The sequence below is a fragment of the Kwoniella shivajii genome, chromosome 11 (genome assembly GCF_035658355.1).
Source record: "Kwoniella shivajii chromosome 11, complete sequence".
Classification (NCBI taxonomy): Eukaryota; Fungi; Basidiomycota; class Tremellomycetes; order Tremellales; family Cryptococcaceae; genus Kwoniella; species Kwoniella shivajii.
In genome coordinates, this window is record NC_085918.1 from 821,761 (window position 1) to 849,124 (window position 27,364).

Below are 27,364 nucleotides of genomic sequence, written 5' to 3' on the forward strand. Positions count from 1 at the left end.
TGTACTTTTATCACTTCACAACCACTATTCTCGTCTAACAAGTTCCTGACTTATCCAAATAACAACATGTCCAAGTGTATCATCTCCCCTTCCGTCCTTGCCGTAAGCTTTCATACTCACTACGATTCTGAATACAAAGACAAGCTGACAGGCAAAGTGAAAAACAGAGTGACCTTTCTAAGTTATCTGAGGAATGTCAACGAATGATTGATAATGGGTGTGACTGGTTACACATGGGTCAGTGCTATCTTTTCTGGCCTTTAGGCTTCAAAGCTCTGCTTGCTGATGGAATGGGTATATTAGACGTAATGGACGGTAACTTCGTACCTAATATAACGATGGGGGCTCCTATATTAACATGGGTTCATAAGAACGTACCTGAGATATTCATGGATTGTCATATGATGGTTGCCGATCCAGCTAGATGGGTACCAGATGTAGCTAAAGCTGGTGGTAAAAGTTACACTTTCCATTACGAAGCTACTTGTGAGTGTTGCAAGCAATATTGGGAGTATGGGAGAATGCTGACGTGCATATTACCTTGTTTGATTTTGGTACTTGGCCGTTGCTTGACGCTTTCAATGTGTTAATCTGTACTACCTCGACATCCCATCCCATCTCATGTCTGGATATGATATCGCTTTTATTCTTTTCCGAAACTCGCTCAACTCCACCACCCATTCTCATCCACACCCACAGCCGACCCAGAAGGGGTAATTCGTCTGATCAAAGAGCACAAAATGCTCGTAGGATTAGCTATATCACCCGAGACTCCCTCAAGCGTAATCACCGATACATTAGGTAACGAAGTAGATATGCTACTAGTCATGACTGTTAAACCAGGATATGGAGGTCAAAAATTCATGCCTGAATGTCTTGATAAAGTCACCGAATTAAGAAAGAGATTCCCAGGTAAAAATATTCAGGTTGATGGTGGTGTGGGTAGTGGTAACGCTTGTCAATGTGCCAAAGCTGGTGAGCTCATTCTCGCCGCTGTACAATGTCGGGGAGGCGGGGGCCCGGTTAACCAGAAGAAGCCTCTTTGAGATTAGAGGGACGAAATTTGGAGGAATTGTTCAGACCGGGCCATTTCTGCGAGTGAAATGTCGATGAGGAGACATATCTGGAGAGGAGCATACTGCGGTTCCTAGTAGACATGGCAGGAGAGAATCGAGAAAGATATCCGCTCGAAAAGATACAATCTAATTCTTAATTTCGGATAGGTTCAAACGTCTTGGTGGCAGGAACAGCAATTTTCGGTGCTGAAGATCCCAAGAAGACAATCTCAGAAATGAGATCTACCGTAGACCAGGCTATAGCTGAGCAAAAATAAACGGTTCTCATCAAATTGAATTTATTCCCTTTTGATTTACAAATTTGCAATGGTTACCCAAGGTATAGAAATGGAAACGCAAGAGTTTGGTATAGTAACAGCATTATTGGATAGATCAGAAATGCATTGATTTCATCTATGCCGTGTGCTGAACAAACTGACTGCTTCCCTTCCATTGTATCCAGATGAGATATGCGCCTTCCCATTAAATATTTGAACTACTTTAATCTCATCATATTGGTGAGGCGTTGCGCAACAAGTGGATTCGTGATTACATTTCATTCATTCTCTCGTGATATTTGAATGAATCTATACCCAAAAAAAAAAGGAAAGCACTTGACCTATGTCTGAATCGTGAAAAGCTGTGAACTCTACGTAAAACGTAATACCTTTTTTTCGTGATTATGAAAAGGGAAGAAGGCATGAAATGATATGAGATGCAAAGCCAGGAGGAAAAGGCAGTGTAGCCGAGAAACGTAGAATGAATTTCAGATGTAGAAAGAAAACAATTTGTCATCGTTGTAACATTTTAAAACAGTGTAAAAGAGGAATAGGAAAGCGTAGATCATATAGAGCAAGTCTCGAAAGAATCACACAATTTAGATTTATGGCAAGAAAAAGATAGAGCTCAGTCGTTTATTCCTAATGAGAATGCTATGTCAGTCGATGACTTACAGGCAACAACGCATGAGGACTTACGGGATGAAAGAATGTCTCAGACGATTTGATCTATATAACATAATCATTTCTACAGCCAGGCCGTACCCGAAAAACCGCTTTAAGCGGGTTCAGGAATTGGTTCACTCAAATATCTAAGCCGAACAGCACGAGATCAGACAAGAAGCTCATATCATTGTGAAGAATCGACTTAGACTCACGGGTGCCGTAAAGCATCTTGCACTTTCAAGCGTATATCAGGATCGTGATCCAAAAGCCTTAAACATAAATCGAGGAAGAATTGCTGATGTTTGGTCGTGGGAGCTATTATATCCCTGCAAGAATAACATCTATCAGCAAACACGCCATACGGCCGCTAGAAGGAAACGAAGGAGCGGTTTCATTGGATCAGATGAACTCAGGATATCCCTGACTCACTTCAGACTTCTCATGCCTTTTACATATTTCTTACTTGCTTTTGATACTGTTACATTTGGGAAATCGATTTTGGTGCCTCGGAAGAATTCAGGTTTTTTATGTCTACGAGGACAATCAGGTGAGATATAAGCTTTCCAACTAATGAACAGCACAGGATCTTTTGTAGAAACTCGTCACTCACCTTCCCTTTTCGATCATCCGATGACTAAACTTTCCCATCACAACCTCCATCATCGCCAGATGCTCTAGATTGTCATGAGTTTGGAACAGCGCATCTCCAGTATAAAACTCTACGAGAATGCAGCCTATTGAGAACATGTCGCACGGATACGACCAGGGTAAACCTGTGACGAAAACGTAGATATCGGATGATCAGCTGATGTCACGCACGTACAACGAGCTAGATCTCAAGCAATAAGAACTTACCTAATATGATTTCAGGTGCACGATAATGCCTCGTGCTGACGACCGAACTGTGATACTCCGATTCAAACGTTGCAGATCCAAAATCGATTAAACGTATCTCAGTATTCTATGGCCGTTTTCATAAGGGTCAGCTTAAATGCAAAATCCTTAAGAAGTCATGACATGCCCGTAAGATAGATTTCGACTTCGCGCCTTTCACTCTGGGGCCTTGTAATCTTGCTTCATTGGAGCATAGCAGTATATTTTCTGGTTTCAGGTCGGTATGAACCAATTTCAATTGATGAAGGACTGTATCGTTGATTTATATTAGCTACCAGCATGTCACAGGAGAATCAAGACGACTCACAAGCTACACTCCTCAGGAGACTTCTCGCAAAGTCTTGTATGTGTTTCTCGGGAAACGGTTGGAAGCTATTTTGTTTGAGGAAATCGAAAACGCTCATCCCATATAACTCTGAGACCAAACATGGGTGATTGCGGAAATCGAAGACATCGTCGAGATGAATGCATTTACTATGTAGCAGTGTGCACGTCAGCTTTGAGTTCCATGGCCATCCATCACATAGGTGCAAATAACAGCTCACTTGTCATTTCTCGGATCATTCTTCTTTAACGTTTCCAACACACGAATTTCAATCTTACTTGCATCCCTATATTTTTGGACCGCTCGAATGACTTTTATAGCAACTTTCCTTCTAGTTTCGATATGCCGAGCTTCGACCACTTTGCCGAAAGTACCTTGACCCAGCAAACGGACGATTTTATCTGTATGCCATGTCAGCGGAGTATCCCAAATCGCAAAGCCACTCGACTCACATTTACCTCCGACCACATCGTCTGGTTTGACTATATAATGCCCTTCCGCATCGTCCCAAGGCGGCTGTGTGTTAGACTGTCCTGGTGGACCAGGAGCAACTGCAGGCTGTTTTTGCGCTGGAAGTGCTTTCGGCTGTGCTACATGATTTGTGTAGGATTGACCTGTCGCTTGTATGGACGCCGAGGTTGCGGTCTATAAATGTCCGATAGGATCGTCAGGATGTCATCTCACAAGCATATTCCGTTTGTAAGGCTATATATACCACTCACACTGGGTACTTTTCCTTTCGCCTTTTTAGCACTACCCTGCTCATTCGATTCATCGACTTTCCTCTTTTTGGTGGATGCACTGAGACTCGAAGTTGAACCATGTCCATTGATATTACCGTTATATATACTTTCTTGTGAGCGCAATAGAGCTTGAGCTTGTTCTGCGGCCACTTGAGCTCTTGTCCTCTTACGCGGAGGTGGATTCATAGGGCTAGTAGAATCGTCTATAACTATGACTTCTTTCTTTTGACCAACCGAGTCGTAAGTATGTTCCATGGTCCATCCTTTACCATTTGCAGTCTTCCTCCCACTTCTCGTTACTGATCCACTTAGACCCGTCGCGGAAGACATTGTACGTGGTGTTGACGATCCAATCAAGGAGGTATCTCCTGTTGCTTTCTTTCTTGGCGGCATATCCAATTGATTATCGGGTGCAGGAGGGGAAACGGAATATTTGAACCTTAACGGTGGAGGGATATGGACAGGTGACGCTTGACGGTTATACGATGTTGAGGATGATGAAGGTGGATTTGGGATATGGGATGTTATGGAAGTATTATACTTATAGTGATAAGGTGATTCCCGAAGTTGATATGGAGTAATATTATTTTCGGTGGAAGGTCCAGGTACACTAGGTATAGAATCTATCGGTGTAGAGGTGTAATATACTCGGCCGCTACTTCCGATAGAATCACGATGGTGGTGATTGGGTTGAGGTGATCGCGAGTGCGAATGAGAATGAGTATGGTGTGAATGGGGTGAGGAACCTAGATGGGATAGGTTGGGAGGCCAAAGGTGACTCGAGGAAGATGAATGTATATTCGCTGTTAATGGTGGATGCGGAGATCGTAATCCTCTTTCTATAGAATAATAATCTGAACTTGAACCCCCCGAAAGTGGATTCGATAAGGCTAGATTATAGAGTGGACCCGCGTAAGGTGATCTGGAATGAGAATGGGAGGAAGAACTGGATTGTCCAAAAGAAGGCAAAGTTTGTAGATGATGATGATGTGAATGTAAACCGTTTGTCACACCCGATAAAGGTGGAAGTGTAGGTGCCGGTTGTTCGTAAGGTGATGAACCTGGATATTCTTTGAACGAATGAGGATGAGAATCAGAATGGAGTTCACTTGCACTTGTCCCAATACCGAAACTTGGAAGAGGATTGCAATCGCTGCTTCTTCTATAGGGAACTGGTGGTATACGAATAGCGGGTATTCTACCTCTACTTTCTAATCGATAACCTGTATCTTCCCTAGGCGGAGGAGGCTGAAATAGAGAAGGTGCTCTTGGGGGAAGTAAAGAGGTAGACGATGAATTGGATATCAAATCTTGATAATGTGGTAATGTCAATGACTCCCTTCGTGTATGGGTAGGTAACGAAAGTGAGGTGGGAGGTGATAAGAGTATTTGATGATTATTAACTTGATGATCGGTATTAATAGTGCGATTATCGGCAGCAGCAGGTGTATTGGTTATGTTATTTGACGAGTTTTGATGGTGGTATATAGGAGAAGACAAGTGTTGTTGGTGATGTCTGCTCATGTGACCGATTAGCAGAGGTCTATTGGAATGAAAGTTGACTTCAGATGAAGATGCTGGATGGTGATCTAATCTGTCGTATAATGTGATGATATTTGGGATTCGTTATGGTGGTCTGCTATGGTGATGATGTATGGTGCGGTGGTGGTGATGGTGGTATTTCGGTTGACGCGGGGTTTATTGAACCGCCGTGAACCTTTTTTCCTGGGTTGTGTCTTCTTTCAGCTTTTATAAAGCTATTGCAAATTATCTTTCGGGACAGATGTGGATATATGTAATGTAATAGTGATATGATATATGCACGTTCATGGATACTGAATATTTCAGAAAAGGCATTCAATTCAGTCCAAAGTCAAGCTGCACTCATGTAAAAAGAGAATCGCAAAAACAAGATAAATTCAGATCAATCCTCCCCCTTTCCTCCTTCCCCGAACGTATTTCAGAACTAAACTCCCCTTTTTCTCTGATGGAATACAGTCTTACCCCTTCCTTGAAGATAGGGAGGTTTCGTCTTGACATGTGTATCCGTCTGCTTTCTCCTTGTTTCTGATTTACCATAGGTAATATAGGTGGAGTATCTTAGATGCCTCCCACTAAAGTTGATATAGACATGAGTTCTCCTTCTGATCATACAAAAGGCTCACTTGGCAAGCGAAAGTGGTCATGATACATGCAAGAATGCCACTCGGCGTCTACCGATACTCATATGATGAACGTATGCATTCATAGTGATCTGTATATCAGCCCATCCGAAGTGTACAAATTCACGGAAACACAGCTCTTGATATCCAATAGTATGATCAGAAATATCTCCTTTCCTTTGCTAAATGACCTTTATCTCCTTCCTTCCCTTTCCTCCCTTCTCACTTCTCCTGAGATGATCCCTAACACGGAGACTTCCCTTTTCACTGTGCACATTTCCGACTTATTGTTCATATTAATGTTCTTACTCCTAGCTCTGCTTTAATCCTGGTGGAAATAAAGGGATTTCAGACGGGTTTAGATCATCGTAGTGTTTCGAATATCACGCAAAATCCGTGCAACATGAAAATGCATTGACATCTATCTTCATATGGTCATTAGGTTCGTAATCGTGATCTTCAGCTAACATCTCCATGGTCCGTTACTATGGACAGGTATACACATGTATCGTACAAAGGCCCGAAACATCGTCTATGCAAGGTATATATGCTCAACATTGTATCCGACAAGATCGTTCACTAGCAACTATCTGCGCTCAGCCTATGATCACAACTCAGAAGTCGTGCTTATAACGGACAACCAATCTCTCATCTCCTTCTCTGAACTTGCTTGAGCGATATACGAATTTGTAGGAGTGAATATCGTAAATGCCCATTTACGCTGTGCCGGCAATATCATTTTCGTTAGCAACTATTACTACGATAGCGCTTATCCTACCAACGAGGCAATGACAGGGACTTACACCTAGGAGCGACTCTACATCTGGACTAGGGGTGACATTTGAGCTGGATAAGTTGATGATTTGAACTTCTCGTTTATCAGGTTGTTCATGCACATGTAAGAATGGTCTATACATATGAGCATCAGTCAAACATTGGAGTCTACCCAAGCGGAAAATCAGTCCATGTGGGACGATCGCTCACCTTCGTAATACAAAATACCGTTTCGCCCATTCATTCTTCTGAGAATCTCTCAGTAACATGACAGCACCGTGTTTTGTGATGGTCTCACTGCGTCACAAGTTAGCATGATCAGGATCGCATTCCTGTCAGCTACAAAGAGGAATACAGGGGTACATGGGATAATGTTAATTGAATAACGTACACTCGAGGTTGAAGCTTGACGGTAGGTGACAACTTTGGTTTGAGATCAGGTATCATTCTCCTTAGTTTCTTAGCAACGGCTTCTTGTTCCGGTGATTCGCATTTCAGATCGATCTATATCATGCGAATCAGTACATTCTTTCTCGTTGGTAACGCTCCCAATTCGTCGTAACATCAAGGGGGATGGCGTTGTGAGACTTACAAGAATTCTTTGATTCATTTCCATCTTCCATAATCCTAGACATTTCCTCACCAATCTTTCATTTTCTTTCAATTCTTCTTCTTTATTCACTGTATCATGGTGCGTATATTCGATATCACCCGTGATGTCCAGAACAGATTTCGTAGCTTGAACATCTGCTAAACATCTTGCAGATCGTTTCATCTCAGCAAAGTCTTGAATCAAAGACACGCTTCGTGGTTTCCATTTACCCAGCACTTCTTCTCTTTTAACATATTTCTTCGCAGTGTCCAATCTCCATAAGTCATTTACCGATCTAGCCAGTGGTGGAGACAGATCAACCGTGAAAATGAAGACTGATGAATTGAATATTTTGGATGAATTAAAAAAGGATAGGAGTGATGATCTTCTTGAATCCCTTCCTTGTATCTTAACTCTCATATCAAATTGGAATATAGCTGGTTCGTCTAAAGTTTCCACGTCAACAAGGAAAGTTAGACGGACGAGTAATAGCTGATCGGAAGACGTTCGTCTATCAAGTTGTCTACATTCATGAGCGGATGTGTCCCATACACCGGAAGCTTCAAGTGTCGATGTTCCGTCAGGGAGCCAGTCTAGATCTTGAGATTGCAACTTGATCTCGACGATAGATTTACATACGTGTGACACTTGACCTTTATTGACAATCCTTATATCACTGGAATGGACGTTGTGAATCTTTTCCCATGGTAGCGCTTTTCCAGATGAGTGAGTTAAGTTTATATGTATCTTACGTTGTAATCCTTGATGCAATTGGAATATATCTTCTTGTACTTCCGCAGGGACGTAATCACCATTTGAGGCTAATTCCCGGATCTCGACAGAAGCGAGTATGTCATGATGCTCACTCCCGACAAAATCGGTCTCGCACCTCCTCATAGAAGGTTTCACTTGTAGTCTGTCAGGGGTTCCTAGAGTTGAGTTAGGCGGACTCATTTCTCGGGTCTTATCCCACCTTTCCAGCCTATCGAGGTAGTTGATATGGACCTTTGCGAAAAAATCGATAACAGCGTAAGAAGTCTGTATGTATTCGATCATTTCCTCTGTAACGATTACCGATATCGTCCGCCGTAAATTAAGGTGAGCTACAGATGATTTACTAAGATCAATAAGGAGAGAAGCAAATGTATCTTCTGATACTATGCTTGATCCGACCAAAGAGGAAAGTCGGGTTTGAGCATGGATAGAAGCGTAATCGATTGATGAAAGACCTTTCACACCCTCGACCGTAATGGCAAAAGTGAGCTTATCTCCTACTACTAGTCTGCTTTGCATTGGTGTCCAGCCAGAATCCGGAGTTGCAATCCCAGAGGATGCAAGGGGGGTGCATTTGAATGTCATCCTACAGGAGCCGATAGCTTCCATTGTGTATCGGCAGGAGATGGGGACAGTGGCAGTATAGGAGAACTGGTTCGCCAACAGACGAAGGGGAACTTTTGCTGAACCGATAAGGGAGTATGAGGGAGGCTGGATTTCGGCAAACGCGCCATCTACTTTGAAGTGAGCAGAGTAGCTAGGATTTTCTTTGAGAGCAAGAGCTCGTTTCATCTGATTGAGCTGTCTGTGGAATTTTCTTAGGTCCCAAGTGTACACGGCTGCGTGATGATGTCAGCCTCGTCGTATCATGTCAAACTCACAATTAGATTCTCGGTCAACAACTTTGGCTACCACGACAGAACCATTCAATGTCGGAATTACTGTATCTGATATATCGTCAAATTCGACGATGCCGGTGGCCTTGTCCAGGCAAGACGTCGAAGATGTCGCGGAAGCGTCGACGATGAGAAAATTGTATGAAACACTCCTTTGCATTTCCTTGCTAGAAAGAATAAGTCACTAAAACTGAAAGGCAATATGCCAATGTTCATCACTCACGCAATCACATTGGCCTCCTTAAGGTCAGCCGCTCCCGTTAGAATCTGTTCCGCCACCGAGTATGATCTAAGCTGCTTCCATTTCTCCACTACTTTCTGTACTAATCGTATCTCTTTCAGTGTCCAATTGGCGGGCTCCACAGTAGTTGGCTCTAGCGCTCTAGCAGCAGCAGCTTGAGACCGGATCCGTTTAACTTCCTGAGTCATTGTCTGCAGCTGTCGTGTCAAGTGTTCTTGGTGTAGCGCCGAATCAGATGATCTTTTATCATAAACTACTGATGGTATTGGAAGTTCGGTGTCAGCCTCACTGTTCTCCTCCATATTCGGTTTGTCTAGGTCTTGCGCGACTGGCGTTCCAACACTGTTCGAAGTCATTGACGTAGCATGTGGACCAGCCCAGGGATTGCTATTTGGGTCCAAAGATTCTTGAGTATCCGAAGGTGTCATGAACCGAGATTCAAGTTCCGCTGAAATATCATATCTACTTTCAGGTCTTTTCCGCTGAGTTCGTACTTTTACCTACAAATCGGTTAACTGAAGTCATGTTCCTCATGGAGCTCACAATATCATCAAATAGTTGATCAAGATCCTGATCACCCAGTCTCTCTATATCTGCTACTTCCCTCCGTGCAGCTGTCCAATCCATGAGTTCGGCGGCATCTGGTCGACTGCTAGGAGAATCTGGACGATAGGCACTAGATGGATTATCCATGCTGACTGAGTTTTGCAGTTTCTGTCTCTGAGCACGAGCGGAAGCTGGATCGTTGAATCGAAACACGTGAAAATCGCCTAAAATCACCCGGTCTCCATTTTGCAGTTTGATTGACGACTTTGGGGGAACCCGTTTGCCATTCACGAAGGATCGAGCTTCTGGCATAACTTCAACAGTTACTATGCCACCTTCATTGGAGAAGATGCAATGTTCAGGTAAGATATGAGCTCCCGATAATTTGATATGAGCTGTGCTATCTTCGATACTGCCAGCAACGGTCGGGCCGGGTTTCAACTGATATATAAGGCACTATCGAAGGTAGTTAGCCTTCTTGAATTCGATACAATCTAAGGCGAACATACCTCAGACATAAGAGGGTCTAGGTAAGAGCAGTGGCGTTGTTAGCTCAACAACTTTCTGGAGGGATTGGAACGTCTACTTACCTTCGTTCAGGTTAACCAAGGAAGGGTGTCTTTGAGGTGCATGCACTCCCACCATCTACCTGGATGTCAGAACAAGCACTCAATAACCTTTGTTTGAAAGCTCACATCTTTGTCAATACTGATACCAAGTTCTTCTAGAGCTTTTTCCCTTTCTACGTGAATCTTTTGCGTTGACTCCATCTTTTCTTCCCATGTCAGGTTCAGACTTTCCATGAGCTTCTCAGACGCGTGAAGCTGATCTTGTAGTTCTAGCTTTGTGACTGTTCTCATTTCGCCTTCTTTCGTCTGGTAAGTGACAATTTGTTCTTCAGGGGGAAAGTTTGGATTATGATTCGCTTCCTCAGTACCCCCTCCCGTAGCTACCCGACTTCGTAACACTGCAATGGAATGTCAACTAAAATCATTGCTGATTTCCGTGCTCTGCTTCATGGAGAAGAAGCGTCAAAAGCGGAACTTACTGTCCAGTTCCTCCTTCAGCTCCCTGTTGAAACATGTCAGCTATGTTGAGCAGATAGATCGCACATCAAACTTACCTGATCAACTTGGCATTAGGATCCTCATTGACTACAGCATGGGTCTTGATCTTTTTTGCAGCATCAGCATATCGTAATGTACTGACAAGCAGTCGGTAAGTATCGGGCGAACAATATCGGAACAATGTGCCTACCTCAAAGTCTCTTCGTCTTGGAATAACCTTTGATCAGCTTGGCTGCGAATCAGGCCAGAAGATGTACGTACAATCTGCTGGACTGAAATTCAAGCAATGATCGTCAGCACTTGAATTCATGACCCGAGGATGAGATCAATAGCTCACGAGATGGCAGCTATCATGGCAGTCTTTGAGTTTCCTCCCAGACTTTCTTTCAGCAACCACGTAAGGATTGAATCCCGGTACGGCACGAAATCTTCTTTCTTCTTCTTTCCTTTTCCGTGATCGTTACTACCTTGAGCCAGGGCAGCTATGACTTTACCTAGGGTTGTAAGAGATTGGTTGATGTTCGCTCCTTCTTTCAACCTTGTTCCCTAATGGAGAAATTGACAATTAGATCTTGTTTAGCGACGAGCAGCCTATGCTTACAGTCGCACCAGTTGAAGCTTGTCTTTCACTACCTGCGAGATCCACAAGTGATATTTTCGAAACCTTCTCACCCGTTATGTTGGTTTGGGGATCACGACGTTTTTGAGCAAGCTGAGAAGAAAGTGAGCTGATTTCACGCACCGTGGAGTTTCAGTAGCTCACTGTTACTGTAAAGACGGCATGGGATCGTGAAGACGTTTCGTTCATATTGGTAGAAGCTACCGTTCGAGCCTACAAATAATCAGCTGGTCGACATGGAATGATCAGAAAGGTAAGGTGACATACCTTATTTCCCTCATCCATCAAGGTCATCATCTGGCTGTAGTTCTCGACTAGACATTTACTCAAATCTTCTACGTAAGGTCCAAGGGAAGGGTGCTCTCGGACTTTCAGGTTCCCTTTGTTCTTGGGATTCAGCAGGTCTCGTACCCTTTCACCTCATCAGCGAAGTGGCTCTGATGAGAAGGGAACAAGCTCACTTCTCGTTATAGATCTCGATGTAGGATACCTCGACAGTGTATGATAAGGTTGGTTCATCAGACGTCCTAGCCTGTACCCTTCGAAATAGCTCTTCCGTCGTCAACGGTATGATTCCTTTGTCCGACCCATCTAAGACAAGTCCTATCAATCACATGTGCCAGAAGAAAAAGGATCAGGAGAGCTCACATCCCATCATCGAGTCTGTGCTATGAGTGTCAGCGTATAGGGAGCTGAAGAGCACGGCTAATCCACTTACAGCTCTTTCCACTTTTCTCGAATTCGCCTAATCAGCTTGATTTCCTGCATCTGCCTTTAAAATATGCTCACCTTCCCGTTTGACCATCTGCAACCTATAAGCTTGCGGCCTCTGCAGATTGATTAGAAGTGTATAGCTTACATGCAAAGATACAAGTGTTAAATCCTTCAAAACTATGATCCAGCAATTCTACGCCTAGATCTTCGTACAGCGTCTGCTGAGAGGCATATTTAGGTTCATCACGAGCTCCGGCAGACCAGTACGATTTATCTGTTATATTTGCATTAGCTTCTTGTACTATCGAATTGGGACGGCAGTGGCAAGATGACTTACCAAAGGAGAAACTCATAGGTTTCTTCTCTGTCGCTCTAACTGATGTTGATCCGGTTTGTTCAGGTGGATCCAGTATGGTTTGACTACCTTCCATACGTATTAGACCTTTGGCTCCCCTAGCTATCTCCCTCGCGTTGAGCGGGCGACATCTAGCTCAATATTAGCTCTTGTGTACATATTTTGTACGTCAGAAAGCACCTACCGCACCACCACTTTAATATTCCCTCCGCCTGACATGCTAACGAGCTTATATAGCGGGTAGGCTCCTGATGAAGACGCGGGGCTTTGCAAGAGGCTTTCTGCCGTGTACAGCGGTGATCATTGATATGTACTCGAGCTCATTTCGAACGTCCAAAGTGTCATGATGAGATGCAGATATGTGCAATGTGGAGAAGTCACAAAAGATGGTCAATGCTCCAATGACAAGTAACACAGGAGAGGAGCATCAACACACAGTTAGTAGTGTGGAAAGTGGAGGTCTCAATGAACGAGAATTGCTTCCGTGTCATAAATAAGCTTCATCAGTTAGCTAGATCTGAGATGTTGCGCTTCGAAGGTTGGCTCAAGCTTTCCAGGACTACACGAAAGATACAATGAGAGTACCTCGATTAGACTTACAGGTCCAGTATCAAGCGACACACGCCTGTTCTCGCATCTACGAGTACCACTGAACATTGTATCAAACGGAGTGCATGGGAGACAATGTACGCTTTGAAATTCGAGGAATATATAAGCGATGAGAGCAAATTTGTTCTCCGTAGAATGGGGAGTTTAGGATACCTTGGATTTCGGAGAAGCGCCTGAATTACACCTTATGATAGTAAGTTGTCGCTCTCGCAGACTGAACAACGATCCTATGAAAATGCAACTCACGGATCTTGGTCATGACTATGTAAAAACTTTTCGCTATCTCCGTCCAATCCACTTTTCCAGCATATAGGCCTCCGCTTGGTCGAGAGGCACGGAGAAGAGCAAATTTGTATTCATCTGGCAGCAAGGCGAAGTCTTTGAACGAGATAGAGGTTAAGTCGATCGCGTTGCAGCCCAAAATGCCTCTCAAATCTAAAAGATCCTTTTCGGTTTCTTTCTGAACGTCCTAAATCCACATTCAATCGGTACGATATCTCAGTCCTTGTCCGTTACATGCTATTGTACTTACCACATACATCCAGTCTTCTGCTTTACTGATGGCGGCCGTAGCGATCTGAATATCGTCCAGCCGTGCCGCCAAGACCAAACTATTGAACGGACAGATCAATCCGAAGCCAATCCACTTGTACAAGGAGGTCTTAATTGTTCCAATGACAGTCTCTGCCTCGTATTTTTGTGCCAAAGCAATCAGATCTTCGTACCTGCCGGTCTTGCCAGTATGGGCTGGATCTGCAATAACGCTTTTATAACAGACTCCAAAAAACAGCTGCAGAATTGTGGAGGTCTCGATCTTCGGGTCGGTGAAAACTACTTCACCAGCTTCTCTAGCACTTTTGCCGACTTGTAGCATGTCTCGAAATACGACCCTGTCAGCAGCGCGGCTCTAATCAGCGAAGCGATCATGATGTGCGTGCTTCACCAGGACATGCGGAATATCACAGACGTACGATCCAGCCATTAAAACCCAAGTGTGTACCTTGAATCGTTTATCATCGCTCGAAACTACCTCGATGTCTGAGTCCGTGAACTGATAATCCCTGTTTGTGTCATCAATAATAGGTTTAGCTAATCGTTTCGTCGGCTTCTTGGAGATATGATTGGTGCCGTTGGAATCTGAAGACATTGTGTGACTTTCTAAAAAGAGTGATCCGTCTCGGAGGGGTCGAAGGCTTGCTGAGTATGATAGGTGTATGGAAAAGCAAGAGTAAAGTAAGAAAGGAAACTGCGGAGAAGGTGAAGAAAAGAGGGACGAAGAGCGTGAAAAATTTTCAATCAAGAGATCATAGCGTCATCCAGCAATATACATGAACACACACACACACACACACACACACACACACACAGACAGAGCATGACGCACTGACCATCCATTTGCTTCTCTAGAAAAGAGAAAATACGCCAGTGTGATGTCTGCGATTGATGTGACGACTATGTAGCTTCGTGCTCATCGCTACATCTTCCTTCTGCAATTCGAAGGACAAACATGATGCATAATCTTAACTTCACTAGCCGGTTCACATCGTGTCTAGACAGCTTCTTTAGCTTTTTTCTCGTTGAGGATTTGCTGCATAATAGCCTCAAACTCTTCCGCTACTTTAGCACAATCTCTTATACTACCTGTGTAATCTGAATTGGACGGGTAGCGGTATGCCCTTAGGAGCGCGAACTTGTATGTGTTTGGGATCTTACAAAATTGAGTCAAAGACCATGCTGACAGCTCCATGACGCTGGCTCCCGTAATCCCACGGTCGAAATTGAAGGGTTTTCGTGTACCATCGACTAATTTTTGCCCTATCTACGTGAATATTCTCTGTGTCACTAGAGACCGCTTAGGAGGCGAGTATCCTACTTACCTCGTTGCCCGTTGACCACTGCCAATTACCTGTACCGCGGATTGCGGCGACGCAAAGCTCGACATCATTCGTCGCTGATCCAATTGTAAACATATCCATGGGGTCGATTTTATTTTTGGGACTCAGCACCCAATGGAATAACGCGTGACGAAAGTACTGCAGAGCTGGGGTACAGTCATACTTAATCATGAAGTGTAAGAGGTTTTCGTATATAGAAAAATCTACAGTGCTCTTTGGTTCACGTAACTCATTTCCATATATGATGTCAAGAAATAGACTGACTGTAAAGGAGTCCTCGATCTTCTCGTCCAAGAAAGGTACATGGTTAGATACTTCCACGGTGTTGTCCAATTCCAACATGGCTTTGAAAACTGTCCTGTATTCATGTAGAAAATCGGTTCTCTCATCAGCGTTACAGAAGCAATTCGATGGCTTATCACTCACCCAGCACTTTCTATCTGGTGTCGATGGACCTTGAAATGGAAGCCATCAGACGAAATCAGGGTTATGTTAGAGTCATCGAGCTGGAAACGTTTGTTGTGGTCATTCATGAGAGCAGGCTCTGACATTTTGGCGTTATTGATTGGTAGATGGAATGAAAAATTCGATAAAAAGATAATTTTGCAATCTGCTTCGTTATATATGCATGTTGCATGATGAGTTGGTGCGTGACTTGGACTACTTCCAGTGGCGACTTGACCTTATTTGGAATTCATACTCCTAATAAGGTTGCGCAGATTGTCTATGTACAAATCGAATAATATCTGAAACAGTCTCATCTTTTAGGTTCCAACATATACATATCCCATTTCCTTCTCTGATCATCTGTTCCCTCGAAATGGAAATTGACTCCTCGTATCTCGTCAAACCCTTCATCGATCGAAGGTTTTTCGAATGCTACAGCGTATGAACTGAACGCTGAAATAGGTAAGAGGGTTCGTGTAGGTTCGTTTGTTGGACCATAGCATGCTCTGTAGACATTGTTATGTTTGGCAAGTTCAAGTGGACATAGGAAGTGAAAGACTCTATATCAGTCTCATTAGTACCCCATCATTAGTTTTCTGATGCATAGTAAGTGCGACTCACCTTATGGGGATCTTCAACCTGATAGCTAATCTTATCCAATGTGCTCTAGTTTCTCTATTTCTATTAGTATTATCGATGACGACCTTTTTCCCTTCCGCCAAGAACGTTTCTGCGATTCTCAAACATCTATCTCTCGTGCCAAGTAAATCTTGATTGATATGTTCATATCCTTCAGGAGGGAAATGTTTTCTGAAAAAAGAGGATTTGCCAGATGCTGGAGGACCTACGAAAAGAACTATCTCTAACGACGGACGAGTGATCGGAGTATGCGACGGGACGATATGAGGAACTGTCCTATGCGAGAGTAGTTTAGCTCCTTAATGATAGAATCATGCTAGATGAGCAAAGGAAGGAAGATTACGAGATGCGAGAGAACCTAATTTTGAAGGTAAGAAACCGATTGGAGGTTCTGGAAATCGTGGTCTAGCATGTCCGAGGAAATGCTCCTTTAAAACGAACCTTATTAACTTTGTAAAATGTTTAGCACAAGGAGCGAACTCACTTCTGGAGTAACGAATTTCAATCCAACATTCAAAGCGAATTTGTAATCTGTGTCACCATGATCTTTCCCTTGCGATCCTTTTGCAGCTCTGCCAGCTGCATCGCCCACGAAAACTGAATGTTCGAGATCTATAATCACGTCTTGTCATCAGCATCGACCTATATTCTCGAGCAATGGAATTCACCTATTTCCAGCCCTCTTTCTTTGTAGATTCTCTCTACCACTTCATACATTCCTATATTAGGTTTCCTATACCCATCTGATTTGGATAAGGCTGCTAAGATCCGCACAGGAATATCTTTAGGTATCTGTCACCCAATTAGCTAGCGAGCGTGCCGTAGTGTCGGTCCTGTAACTCACTTTCGTAGCTATCAAAGATAATTTCGCTTTCCATTCCTGCCTTATCTTTTCTCTCGGATCACCTTGATTGGATATCACTATCAGATGTCGTCCTTCATCGTGTTCCTTTTTTAATCTCTCGGGAACAGAAGGGTGCCACCACATCCAATCATCTCTACTTTTCGGAAATTGGGCCCCCGAACGAGGTTTGATTAGAGTCCCGTCGAGATCGTAGAATGACACTGCAATCTTTTTACTACCACTTGAGGATGATGAGGAGGAAGAGGCAGCGAAAGGATCAAGATGAGTGAAATGGATGAGAGTAGGTGGTGAAGATTGAAAATCGCCTAAGCTCTTTTGAGCACCACCAGTAAAGAATGGATGAGCTGTATGATTAGCTCCCATTCTTCATCGATAGATCTCACCTTTCTTCGCTGGGGGAGGAGCGATCAGTCCCTCGGAGGATCTCTTGACAGGAGGCATAGTGACCTAGCTCCTCCTGTTGTACTTGATACAAAAACAATCTCGGCAAGCGCGTTGATGTCATCTTTAACTGCTTCGTCAACATCAGAACGGAACCAAATTTATTTCAACGGACATTAAATATTGACTCGCTGAAGTGCCTTATTTCGAAAATAACCAAGGAGACAGATAAAACAGCATAATCATCACTTCCTTTGTTGCTTCCATCATCTACTCCTCCTCCCAACACATGATGGCAAGTCAATATACCCCTGAGACCTTCAAGGTCCTGCTGAAAAAGCTCGTACAATCGCCCGACCAGTTCACTCCTGAAGATTGTGCACAATGTTTCCGACATTTATGTGTTCAAGGAGCTAGTGACGCTCAAGTAAGCTTTCCTCTTCAATATCTGCTTGGTATAGGCTGATGCTTTGCATCAGGCGGGTGCATTTCTTACCGCTTTAGCACTTTCTGGTCTTGAATCTTCGCCCGATATAGTAGCCGCGTGCGCATCAGTGCTACGTGAACATGCTATCGCAGTCAAAGATCTCATACCGGAGGTCAAAGAACAGCACGGTCATGGAATGTGGGACTACAGAGATTCAGATAAAGAAGGTGATGGATATAAAGGATTAGTGGATATAGTAGGAACAGGTGGTGATGGCTGGGATACTTATAACGTATCTACAACTGCTGCTGTTGTAGTCGCAGGTGCAGGTGTAAGGGTAGCAAAGGTAAGTCAATCGAATCATCCTCAATACATTCCCTAGTATTCCAACTGAATATTCTTCAATGCAGCACGGTTCGAAAGCAGCTACTTCAACATCGGGTTCTGCGGATTTACTTTTATCTTTAGATTGTCGATTAGCGTTCCCGGTATCGGAAGTACAGAAATTCTTGGAACACTCACCTTTCCTTTTCCTCTTTGCTCCTCACTATCACCCTTCTTTAGCACATATCGCTCCTATCAGACGAAATCTCAACTTCCGAACGATATTCAACGTACTTGGACCTTTAATCAACCCTTCAAAACCGCAAAGAATGCTACTCGGCGTAGCAAAGAAGGAATTAGGTGATACCTTTGCAGAAGTTCTGAGATTGCTAGGAGTTGAAAGAGCATTGGTGGTATGTGGTAAAGAAGGATTAGATGAGATCAGTCCAGCTGGAGAAACCTGGGTAAGTCAGCTAATTTCTGCCTATATGACAATGTGTAGCTGATGAGAATGTAATAGACATGGTTATTGGAGAATGGAGAAATCACCAAAGGAGAAATCCATCCTACGAAAGATTTCGGATTACCACTTCATTCACTTTCATCTGTTCGAGGATCCACACCTGATTTGAACGCTCTTACATTCAATTCGATCATGTCAAATTCATCTGCACCACCACATCTTTCTTCACCTGCAAGTTCAGATTCACCTTCACTCCAATCAATAACGGATTACGTCCTTCTCAATGCCGCTGCATTACTTCACGTTTCAGGTAAAGCTGCATCTTGGAAAGAAGGTGTAGATATAGCTAGAGAATCGATAGAATCCGGTGGAGCAAGAGCTGCTTTTGAGGGTTTCAGAGATGCCAGTAAAAAGGCAATGGGTGAACATGTCGGTGAAATGGCGGTAGAAGATGATGGTGGTGTAGCCGCTAAAAACGGATTCGTTAAATCTTGGTTCAGAGAAAGGGGTAGAGACAGGTCGTCTTCCACAAAAAAGGACGACAAGTGAGCTCATAAGAGATAAAGTATGCATCGTCAGACACCTGGATGTGTTGTTACAATATTATTCATGCATGCCTATCGGGCTTATTATATGATACGAGGAACAATGCTACACTCGAATGAAGACGGGAAGAGAACAAGTAGATAAAAACAAAGAGAAATGTCCAAAAAGTGTCCGGGAGATCAATCAAGATATATACAAATTAAACCAAAACCTCTTGAATCAGATCTTGCACTTCAGTCCAGAAACCTTCAACAACACCAGATGGGAACCCATTTTTATCGTATCCAAGTGAGAACCAAAGTTTACCGCTATACGTGAAGTTATATTAGCGTTTTTGTTTGATGAATTGAATACTGATTAAAATTCACTCACGCAAAAGTATAAGCGAATAATAGTAAACCGCCATTTCGTTGTCGTGAACCAGTTGTCAAACTTGTCAACTCAATGGAAGGGAAAGAAGCGTGTTTGTACATTCCATCAAGATTACCTAACATTGATAAACCCATTAAAGCTTTTTGTGATACCTGTTTTTGCACTTGAGGGATGACGGGTGTCGTTTCAGGTGTGGGCAGTTGTAATACTTGAGGAGTTTTAGTTTGTTTTGGTCTCTGTTCTTCTTCTTGATGTTCAGGTAAATTCATACCTAAACCTAAACCAAACCCATCGTTGATTTTTGTTTTAGCTTCTTCTTCATCATCTATTTTTGCCCATTTAACAGCTCTCTCTTTCCTTACAATAGAAGTTTCTCGACTTCGAGCTACTACGAATGGTGATTTGACAGCTTTGATAGTTTGTTGTTTGGTCATTCTTGCTCTGTGCCAAAACAAATCTGAGACTGGAATCGAAGGTAAAAGAGTTGGTAGAACGATATTGAAATATCCTACTGCCAAATGGAAGAAACTTTCCGAAGTGGCATCGGATGTTGACGGTAACATGTTTGGTCTGAGATTCAGAGCAGAATAGATCAAACTGTGTATACCATAAACCAGTATTAGCTGATGATATAATGAATTTGATTGGTTTTGGGATTTGATTTGTACTCACCAAGGATCTTGTTTATCAAGAGTTTTTCGACTCCAAGCGATATTACATAGAGCGAAAACAGCATGAGCGATGGTGACTCCGTTTGCTTTACAATTACCAAGAATCTTCTTGGTAATATCTTTATCGTATGATATAGTAGGAACGATTGTTTCTCTTGGTAATTTTTGTTTGTTTGTACCGAATGATTGACCACCGATCAATTTCGCTTCTGATCTTTTCGATTCTTCAGCTCCTACGACAGAAGCTAATTTACTTCCATTTCCAACTAGAGGTAATCTCTCCTCTAAACTCTTAGGTATAGTAACATTTTCCAAACCTAACTTATCGTTTATCATTTGAGAAATTGAATCGACAGAATGATCCGATCCCAGAAGAATGTAAAATTCATTCATGAAACTGTGTAAAGCCATTCCATCACCCAGGTAATGTGTTGCACAGAGCATTATTTCGTATTCCCCTTTGGCCTGTTCACTTTGATTTGGGGAAGGTGCTTTCACAACTAGATAGCCCAATCGTTCATTCGAGAGTGTTCGAGGTCCATTAAGGTAAGTATCGATTATCTCTCTTTGATCAACGAGGAATGAATATCGTTCGGAAGCAACTGTAAGTGCTTGAGTAAGGGATTTAGGTCGAGATGGTACGAAAAAAACATCTTCATAGGAATCGAATCGAACTTGAGAAGCGACCAAAGGGTGCAAGAGAAGTTGATATGCGAATATATGAAGTATTCGTGAAGGTGACATATGCGTTGAAGAAGCGTTTAATCGATGATGAACATACCTACGTACAGGATTGTAACAATCAGCTTCTGTGATTCAGACAACTGAATGTTCATTCAGGTCTGAAAGTTGAGTGTAAGACTCACATGTCGTTCACTCCATCACCTCTTGAAGTTAGATAATATGATAGTTCATTATCACTCAATCTCCTTCCTTGATCCGGACCGAAACTTAATCGTTCGAATCGGTTAGTGACAACTTGATGATCAAATTTCTCAGCTTCGGGAGTTTGAGGAGGTGTGAGTAAATCCCGAGGTTTATGAAGTCTCGGAACAGAGGGGAATCTGTCTTTGGCTGGCAGGACGGGGGAAGAAGATTCTGTGAGAGGTGTGTAAGGTGGAGAAAGAGGCATTGACATATTGATTAATGTTTTTCGAGCTCGATTATGTGAGGAGAAAGGTGATCGATTACACTTAAGCTGTGGTCGTCGTTGTTGGACAGATAAAAGATATTCTGAAGACTTTGGGGAAGATTGTGTTCTGTCTTGTTATTAATTATTAATTGTCTTTTACTTTCTCATGATATATCGTCTACATATCCTATATTGAGATATCCTCGATGCACAGCTGAACAAACAAAACAATCGCGGTCCAAAGTCGTATCTTCTTCCGGCAAGCCGGGAACACTATAATTGCTATCCTATGTCTCAATAACTTCATACTCCCTTTGACAGGCAGGATCCAGGATCCTCTGAGCGGTAGTCGTCATAAGATCAAGAATCCCAGGAATAGAAATACGTTTTGACTGTATGAGAAATGTCCAAACTTATTTCATCCCGCAGAATTCCTCCTCCCTGCGCTAGATATGCACGAAAACGCTGCGTTCTGAAGACGCACAGCTGAAGCTATAACGAAGGATTAGGGGAAAGATTAGAAGTCGTACGTTCCCGTTAACCTTACAATTGACGTTACGTTCTTGTATATCTACATGCGAAAAATCATGGGAGAACCTGAGGTATTCGGCTGATTACCTCATCTATCGAATGACAACGGGGCGTGTCGTAGGCGTGACATGAACTAAATCCATTAGAGCACTTGCTGTATACAACTGATAAATAAGCAAATGAGAAATCGTGTGCCGAAGAAGTCAAAGAAGTATGACGGGAGCACTACGACTGCCTCCCGTAATTGGAATGCTATAACGATTTGACGCATTTTTCTGGTATGTCTCGGAAAATGAGAGAGGAATCCGTTCCTTGAAGGAGGATAACCACCGCACAGACATTTTCAGGGTACAAGATTACATATATTCTAATCTCTCCCGCTATCTCGGTATTTGCAGGGGATCTCATGGAATTATCCTTTAAAGATGATTAGCGGGAGTGCATATAATATTCCTTTTTCTATCAGCTCGCTTGCCCCATATCCCTCGACAGTTACATATTTCTTCGAGGGACCTCCGTAACGCCTCATGACATACATACACATGATTTACGAATCACAAGTCACAAGCCTCAACATCATAGCATCACGAGTTCTGAGCAGAAGGGGCAAGCCGGAATAAGGTACGACGATTTTCCTTTTACTTTTGTTTCGGAAGTGGTGACAAACTGATTTTATCTAAAGAAATAAATTGTCCGGGTAGCAAGTAAGATTAAGGAAAACAACCCACTTGAAATCTTCGGATCGGACCTACTCGTACAAATTCAAAGAGTACGAGTAATACGAAAATCTCGTACTTCCAGACGTGAGATTTAGAGTATGTAAGCTTGTTTTTACAGGCGATGCGATTGCGAAATGCGAAATGCGGAATGCGGAATGCGAAAGCGATGATGTTAGGGTTTTTTCCTTTCTTTCACCTATTCACACGATCCAAGTTGAAACTATACTCCATCCCGATGATGACACTTTACACTAGTCTTTCTCACATTCACAGCTTGAAAGCTGATTTCCTCTCTCGCGGTGGACGGAAATACGATAGACGTGAGAAATGGCGGTGCGGGATTGTTATACATGATCAGAGACTGAGGTACTTTTATCCTTTTACTCCCGCATCAATCTTAGTTTGATTTTCAAGTTTGTTAAGGGGAAAGAAGCCGTTGTTCGCTTCCGGATTCCAGCTTACATTTCGCACTTCAGATCAACAAATGAAAGTTCAATTTCTATTTTGTCGTTTATCGTGAAATCAACAACAGAAACCCCAACGCTTTCTGTCCATTCTCATCCTACCATCCTACATATTCTGAAAATAATCCTTCGGTATCAACAACAAAAATTAGCAAGATTTCGATACTGTACTCTTTCTGTAACAACCTCGATCGAGCATCATGGCACCTAACGAACCCACTCCAGCATGGAAAGTAGCTGGTGTAGTATCATTTTACATGACTGTAGCGTTAGTGATGGTGATGACGTGAGTCGACCCTGCGTCCAGATAGCTGTAGCTTAGCGAACTCGGATGGTGTTCAAGAGAGAGAGAGAGAGTTCTGAGCTGACTAGGTTTGACAACGAACAGTAACAAATGGGTCCTTTCAACATCATCATTACCACTCACATTCTTACTCCTCCAATTAGCTACTTCAGTATTGCTGCTTCATCTCTTACCTTTGTTCTACAACTATACACCACCACGATGGACGAGATCGACTATATTGGCTGTTACCCCCGTATCGATCGTGAATGTTGTTGGATTGATATTCAACATTTACTGCTTGAAATTAGTGGACGCATCCTATTTTCAAGTTGCTCGAGGACTCACTTTACCCATGACCGTAGTTCTACAAGCATTCATGAACGGTATAAGACCTTCAGGATGGACGATCGGTGCTTGTGGATTAGTGATGTGGGGATTCACTTATTCATTCCTACCTATTCCTTTACCTGGTTTGACAAATTCTTCAGTGTCCACTGATATATACGGAATGGTCGTTCAAGAAAGAAGATTCGAAGCTCCAATGGCCGGAATGTTATTAGGCGTAGCAAGCGCAGCTATGGTTGCTATACACGCTATTCTAGTTAAACAAGCTTTAAAGAAAGTTGAAGGTCATACTTTGGATTTAGCATATTGGCAAAATGCTTTATCTGCTATCGTACTCATTCCAGGAATCTTAATCTCAGGAGAAGTAGGCGAATTCGCTAAAATGTTAGTGGGAACTCAAGGCGATGGAAGAGCTTTCATCATTGGAAGTGGTGTCACCGTGAGTACAAAACTTTTTTGAACATAAACCGAAAAAATGGGATAGAACGCTGAAACCAAGTAATACTTTGATCGATATAGGGCATAGTTGGATTCTTGATCTGTTTGGCAGGATTATTGTCTATTAAAGTTACTTCCCCTGTAACTCATATGTTCAGTTCAGCAATGAGATCAGTACTCCAAACTATATTAGGTGTTTATCTGTTCAAAGATTTGATAAACTCGTGAGTCTCACCGCGATCCTCAAGTGCATAGTAACGCACACTGACATCCTTCTGACTATGCCAGTTCCCGAGTAATGTCAATTGTACTCATAATAATCGGATCATGTTTATATACTTGGAACCAATCTCGTGGTCACAACAGTACACCAAGATCACCAATTGAAGAAGATAGGAAAAGGTTGTTAACAGGAAATGAGAAACATAGTAATTACGCTGCTGATCCTGAAAAGGGTGAAAGACAAGCATAATTTCGTCTTGTATAATAATCAGTTTCGTCATATTCATCTATTTCATCCTCATCCTCAATCTCACTTTCATGGCAATGTTATATGTAGTATTAGAGACATTCTTGGACAATTTAATGATTTCATAACCCATCTCAAGTTTCATCCCATTCTTCTCCCATATGACTATATCCTTTTTGGACAATCTCTTTAGATAGTATCATTTTTACATTATTTCAGGACTATGCATGTTACAATAAATCGTATGTAGCCCGAATCGGCAAGGTAATTCAGCGCTCCTTATATCCTCAAACATGTGACTCGTCGACAGGTCGCCAGCTACTGTTTTAGTATCGTGTGATTCAGCTCCGAAATAGTCATTCGTCATGCTGTCTTTAGGTCTTTAGAATCTCTCATCATCATTAGGTCGCATTACGTGTATGAGATTTGCGATGGTACTATTAAAGGAGTATAAACAGAAATTGGAAGTAAGTGATATAAGTTTTAAGTTTATGGTATCTAGTTAAAATATGAAGTGACCAAATTCACTGCAATCGTTAAGCTAAACCATCATGGCAGTAGCGTCACTTGGTGCTCCTGCACTACCCCAGTCTCTTCTCCAACCACCTTCAGCAGCGACTGGTCTTTGAACCATACTTTCTTGAGGTGTATAAGAGAACCTAGAAGTGCTGACTTCACCATTTACGGCAGTTCGATGGAAAAGGGAAGTTGATCGAGGAAGCATAATATGGTTGAAACGGAAGTCCCAAAGTGCTCCAAATGTCTTTCTGTATGCGACCTAGAAAGTATCCATTGGTAAATGAACTTGACCTGTTATGCTAAATGTGAAGAGGACTTACGATAGCAGTGAGAGTACCAACTACAGCTCCACCGACACAGTCGTACTAAACAACAAATCAGCTTCGCCCGCTCATTACTCGCTGAACAAAGAGAGACTCACCCAGTTGTGGTACTCGTCTACAGTCAAAGAAGCGGCGATCAAACTGGCACCGAGGAGAGGGGCGATGGTGAGGATCATCTTCCAGAATCTACAAGACCGGTCAATGAGGTCCATGTCAATTCATCCCTTCTAGTTGAAAACTCACGCAGGTCGGTGGTCGGACATGACCTTGAGCTGAGCATTGAAGTAGAAGAAAAGATAAACAAAACCACTGCGCAAGGTGTTAGACGATACAGCGGAAGATAGATATACGCGGTGGACTTACGCAAAAGCAGCAGTAGAATGACCAGACCTGAGAAGATTGTCAGCTGATTGGACTGAGTCAAATCGTAACGAAAAAGACTTACATCCAACTCTCAAGAGAATCATTGATATCATCCACGTCACTAGAAGAGAACACATTGATGAGTGGCCGTCGTAATTTAGCGTGAAAGAGACACTTACCCAGTACAGATTGATCGGTCATACATGATCTGTCTGAACCCGTTACCTGATTGAACCAGTTGAGAAACATCGGGTTTGCAGACGTCTGCAATAGAGTTGGATCAGTTGTCGTTCAAGGAATCAATTCTTCGCGACAGCTGGAAACATACCGAGGAAGTGAGGTCTGAAATACATGATCAAATAAATCGTTAGCGCCAATGCTTTTTGAATGCAAACAGAGTTGGCGTATATCTCACCTCAATCCACCAATCAACCATTTGTGGAATACTTGGAACACAGCTGCGGTTATCAGACTCTCCAATAAACCCAAGGTAGTACCCAGGAAGACATTCAGATTCCTAATTCTGATTTGGAACAGAGCGAAGAATACGAATGGAACGAAAAAGGCGATCAAAGCGGCAGCGTAAATGGGGATAATGTTTTTACGGTATGGATAAGCGAATTCGGGATAAGCAACTGATCCGTCGACGTTCTGTTTTCCAGTATCAGCTTGATTATCCCTACTCAACAATAAGAAGGAGTGCGTGACGTAAATGAGGGAGTGAAGCAAGATGCTAATCAGACTCACATAAACAGGGAAACTTCTTGTAGGGGCAGGATCAGCTTCGTATACACCTAATCCAATGGCACCCATAGCAGCCATGGTGATCAAATCAACGAGATGTAATTTGATCCAAGTACCAAACTTGAAATCATGGGTAAAACCACCTTGTCGAGTGTTACCACCATATTGACCGTTTCCGTGTCCGTTACCGGGTGGGTACTGACCATGTCCTTGTTCATGACTATATCCAGCTTCGGTATTTCCAAGTGTACCTTGTCCAACACCGTTGCCAGTACCAGTACCCATTACAGGCTGTTTAGCATTTCTGTTGCCACCAAAGAAAGACCTTCTGGGTTTCTCGTTGATGGTGGGCTCCGTTGATACTCTTGGAGAAGCCATCTTTGCGTATAGTCGTAATCAGGTTGAAAGAAAACAAGACGAAAAAATTTGTCTACTGTATGATTTATATGTTAAAAAAGGGTTTCCTAACGATCCAATACCAAGTTCAGGTGAAACAAAGGAGAGGGGGATTATTGTACCTTGTGACCCAACTAGAAGGGTATTTGCGCACGAGCCTTCTCAAGAGGGTGGGGCCTGGAATTGATATAGGTATTTGGACGTTTGGATGAGATGAAGGGGAAAGTGGAATATGATTGAGATGTTTTATACCCTCACAGTACTGACTATGACGCCAATCCAATCGATAGCCTGT

General features: G+C 42.8%; 10 protein-coding genes across 10 annotated transcripts; 3 read left to right on the forward strand and 7 right to left on the reverse strand.

Annotated features, from left to right (window-relative positions):
• Window positions 1–66: 66 nt before the first annotated feature.
• On the forward strand, window positions 67–1,333 carry IL334_007714 (ribulose-phosphate 3-epimerase; the record flags this gene model as incomplete). Its single annotated transcript, XM_062939404.1, has 5 exons — window positions 67–102; window positions 168–237; window positions 304–486; window positions 700–975; window positions 1,224–1,333. 5 exons carry the CDS (start codon window positions 67–69, stop codon window positions 1,331–1,333), a joined length of 675 nt encoding a protein of 224 aa, XP_062795455.1.
• A 778-nt stretch (window positions 1,334–2,111) lies between these two features.
• On the reverse strand, window positions 2,112–5,485 carry IL334_007715 (uncharacterized protein; the record flags this gene model as incomplete). The annotated part of the gene is made up of 10 exons (XM_062939405.1): window positions 2,112–2,145; window positions 2,212–2,325; window positions 2,429–2,530; window positions 2,610–2,772; window positions 2,855–2,960; window positions 3,021–3,142; window positions 3,201–3,367; window positions 3,439–3,619; window positions 3,671–3,863; window positions 3,941–5,485. 10 exons carry the CDS (start codon window positions 5,483–5,485, stop codon window positions 2,112–2,114), a joined length of 2,727 nt encoding a protein of 908 aa, XP_062795456.1.
• Window positions 5,486–6,730: 1,245 nt separating this feature from the next.
• IL334_007716 (uncharacterized protein) lies at window positions 6,731–12,920 on the reverse strand (the record flags this gene model as incomplete). The annotated part of the gene is made up of 22 exons (XM_062939406.1): window positions 6,731–6,844; window positions 6,927–7,032; window positions 7,108–7,194; window positions 7,289–7,401; window positions 7,490–9,102; window positions 9,145–9,326; window positions 9,383–9,900; window positions 9,944–10,402; window positions 10,456–10,472; window positions 10,537–10,591; window positions 10,642–10,913; window positions 10,995–11,017; window positions 11,070–11,150; window positions 11,351–11,559; window positions 11,615–11,725; window positions 11,777–11,845; window positions 11,900–12,044; window positions 12,094–12,223; window positions 12,281–12,361; window positions 12,492–12,620; window positions 12,684–12,832; window positions 12,886–12,920. 22 exons carry the CDS (start codon window positions 12,918–12,920, stop codon window positions 6,731–6,733), a joined length of 4,698 nt encoding a protein of 1,565 aa, XP_062795457.1.
• Window positions 12,921–13,454: 534 nt separating this feature from the next.
• On the reverse strand, window positions 13,455–14,457 carry IL334_007717 (uncharacterized protein; the record flags this gene model as incomplete). The annotated part of the gene is made up of 4 exons (XM_062939407.1): window positions 13,455–13,483; window positions 13,557–13,779; window positions 13,843–14,200; window positions 14,282–14,457. The coding sequence occupies 4 exons, from the start codon at window positions 14,455–14,457 to the stop codon at window positions 13,455–13,457; spliced, it is 786 nt and encodes a 261-aa protein (XP_062795458.1).
• A 402-nt stretch (window positions 14,458–14,859) lies between these two features.
• IL334_007718 (uncharacterized protein) lies at window positions 14,860–15,756 on the reverse strand (the record flags this gene model as incomplete). Its single annotated transcript, XM_062939408.1, has 3 exons — window positions 14,860–15,129; window positions 15,188–15,563; window positions 15,632–15,756. The coding sequence occupies 3 exons, from the start codon at window positions 15,754–15,756 to the stop codon at window positions 14,860–14,862; spliced, it is 771 nt and encodes a 256-aa protein (XP_062795459.1).
• Window positions 15,757–15,962: 206 nt separating this feature from the next.
• On the reverse strand, window positions 15,963–17,597 carry IL334_007719 (polynucleotide kinase 3'-phosphatase; the record flags this gene model as incomplete). Its single annotated transcript, XM_062939409.1, has 7 exons — window positions 15,963–16,212; window positions 16,274–16,562; window positions 16,635–16,719; window positions 16,776–16,903; window positions 16,960–17,083; window positions 17,136–17,461; window positions 17,540–17,597. The coding sequence occupies 7 exons, from the start codon at window positions 17,595–17,597 to the stop codon at window positions 15,963–15,965; spliced, it is 1,260 nt and encodes a 419-aa protein (XP_062795460.1).
• A 232-nt stretch (window positions 17,598–17,829) lies between these two features.
• IL334_007720 (anthranilate phosphoribosyltransferase) lies at window positions 17,830–19,300 on the forward strand (the record flags this gene model as incomplete). Its single annotated transcript, XM_062939410.1, has 4 exons — window positions 17,830–17,964; window positions 18,017–18,310; window positions 18,375–18,752; window positions 18,809–19,300. The coding sequence occupies 4 exons, from the start codon at window positions 17,830–17,832 to the stop codon at window positions 19,298–19,300; spliced, it is 1,299 nt and encodes a 432-aa protein (XP_062795461.1).
• Window positions 19,301–19,496: 196 nt separating this feature from the next.
• Window positions 19,497–21,478, reverse strand: IL334_007721 (uncharacterized protein; the record flags this gene model as incomplete). The annotated part of the gene is made up of 4 exons (XM_062939411.1): window positions 19,497–19,605; window positions 19,670–20,266; window positions 20,342–21,121; window positions 21,207–21,478. The coding sequence occupies 4 exons, from the start codon at window positions 21,476–21,478 to the stop codon at window positions 19,497–19,499; spliced, it is 1,758 nt and encodes a 585-aa protein (XP_062795462.1).
• A 1,908-nt stretch (window positions 21,479–23,386) lies between these two features.
• On the forward strand, window positions 23,387–24,727 carry IL334_007722 (uncharacterized protein; the record flags this gene model as incomplete). The annotated part of the gene is made up of 4 exons (XM_062939412.1): window positions 23,387–23,472; window positions 23,575–24,256; window positions 24,337–24,479; window positions 24,544–24,727. 4 exons carry the CDS (start codon window positions 23,387–23,389, stop codon window positions 24,725–24,727), a joined length of 1,095 nt encoding a protein of 364 aa, XP_062795463.1.
• Window positions 24,728–25,265: 538 nt separating this feature from the next.
• On the reverse strand, window positions 25,266–27,051 carry IL334_007723 (uncharacterized protein; the record flags this gene model as incomplete). Its single annotated transcript, XM_062939413.1, has 10 exons — window positions 25,266–25,502; window positions 25,564–25,608; window positions 25,665–25,752; window positions 25,810–25,875; window positions 25,930–25,956; window positions 26,012–26,050; window positions 26,109–26,193; window positions 26,258–26,271; window positions 26,345–26,580; window positions 26,677–27,051. The coding sequence occupies 10 exons, from the start codon at window positions 27,049–27,051 to the stop codon at window positions 25,266–25,268; spliced, it is 1,212 nt and encodes a 403-aa protein (XP_062795464.1).
• Between the last annotated feature and the right edge of the window lie 313 nt (window positions 27,052–27,364).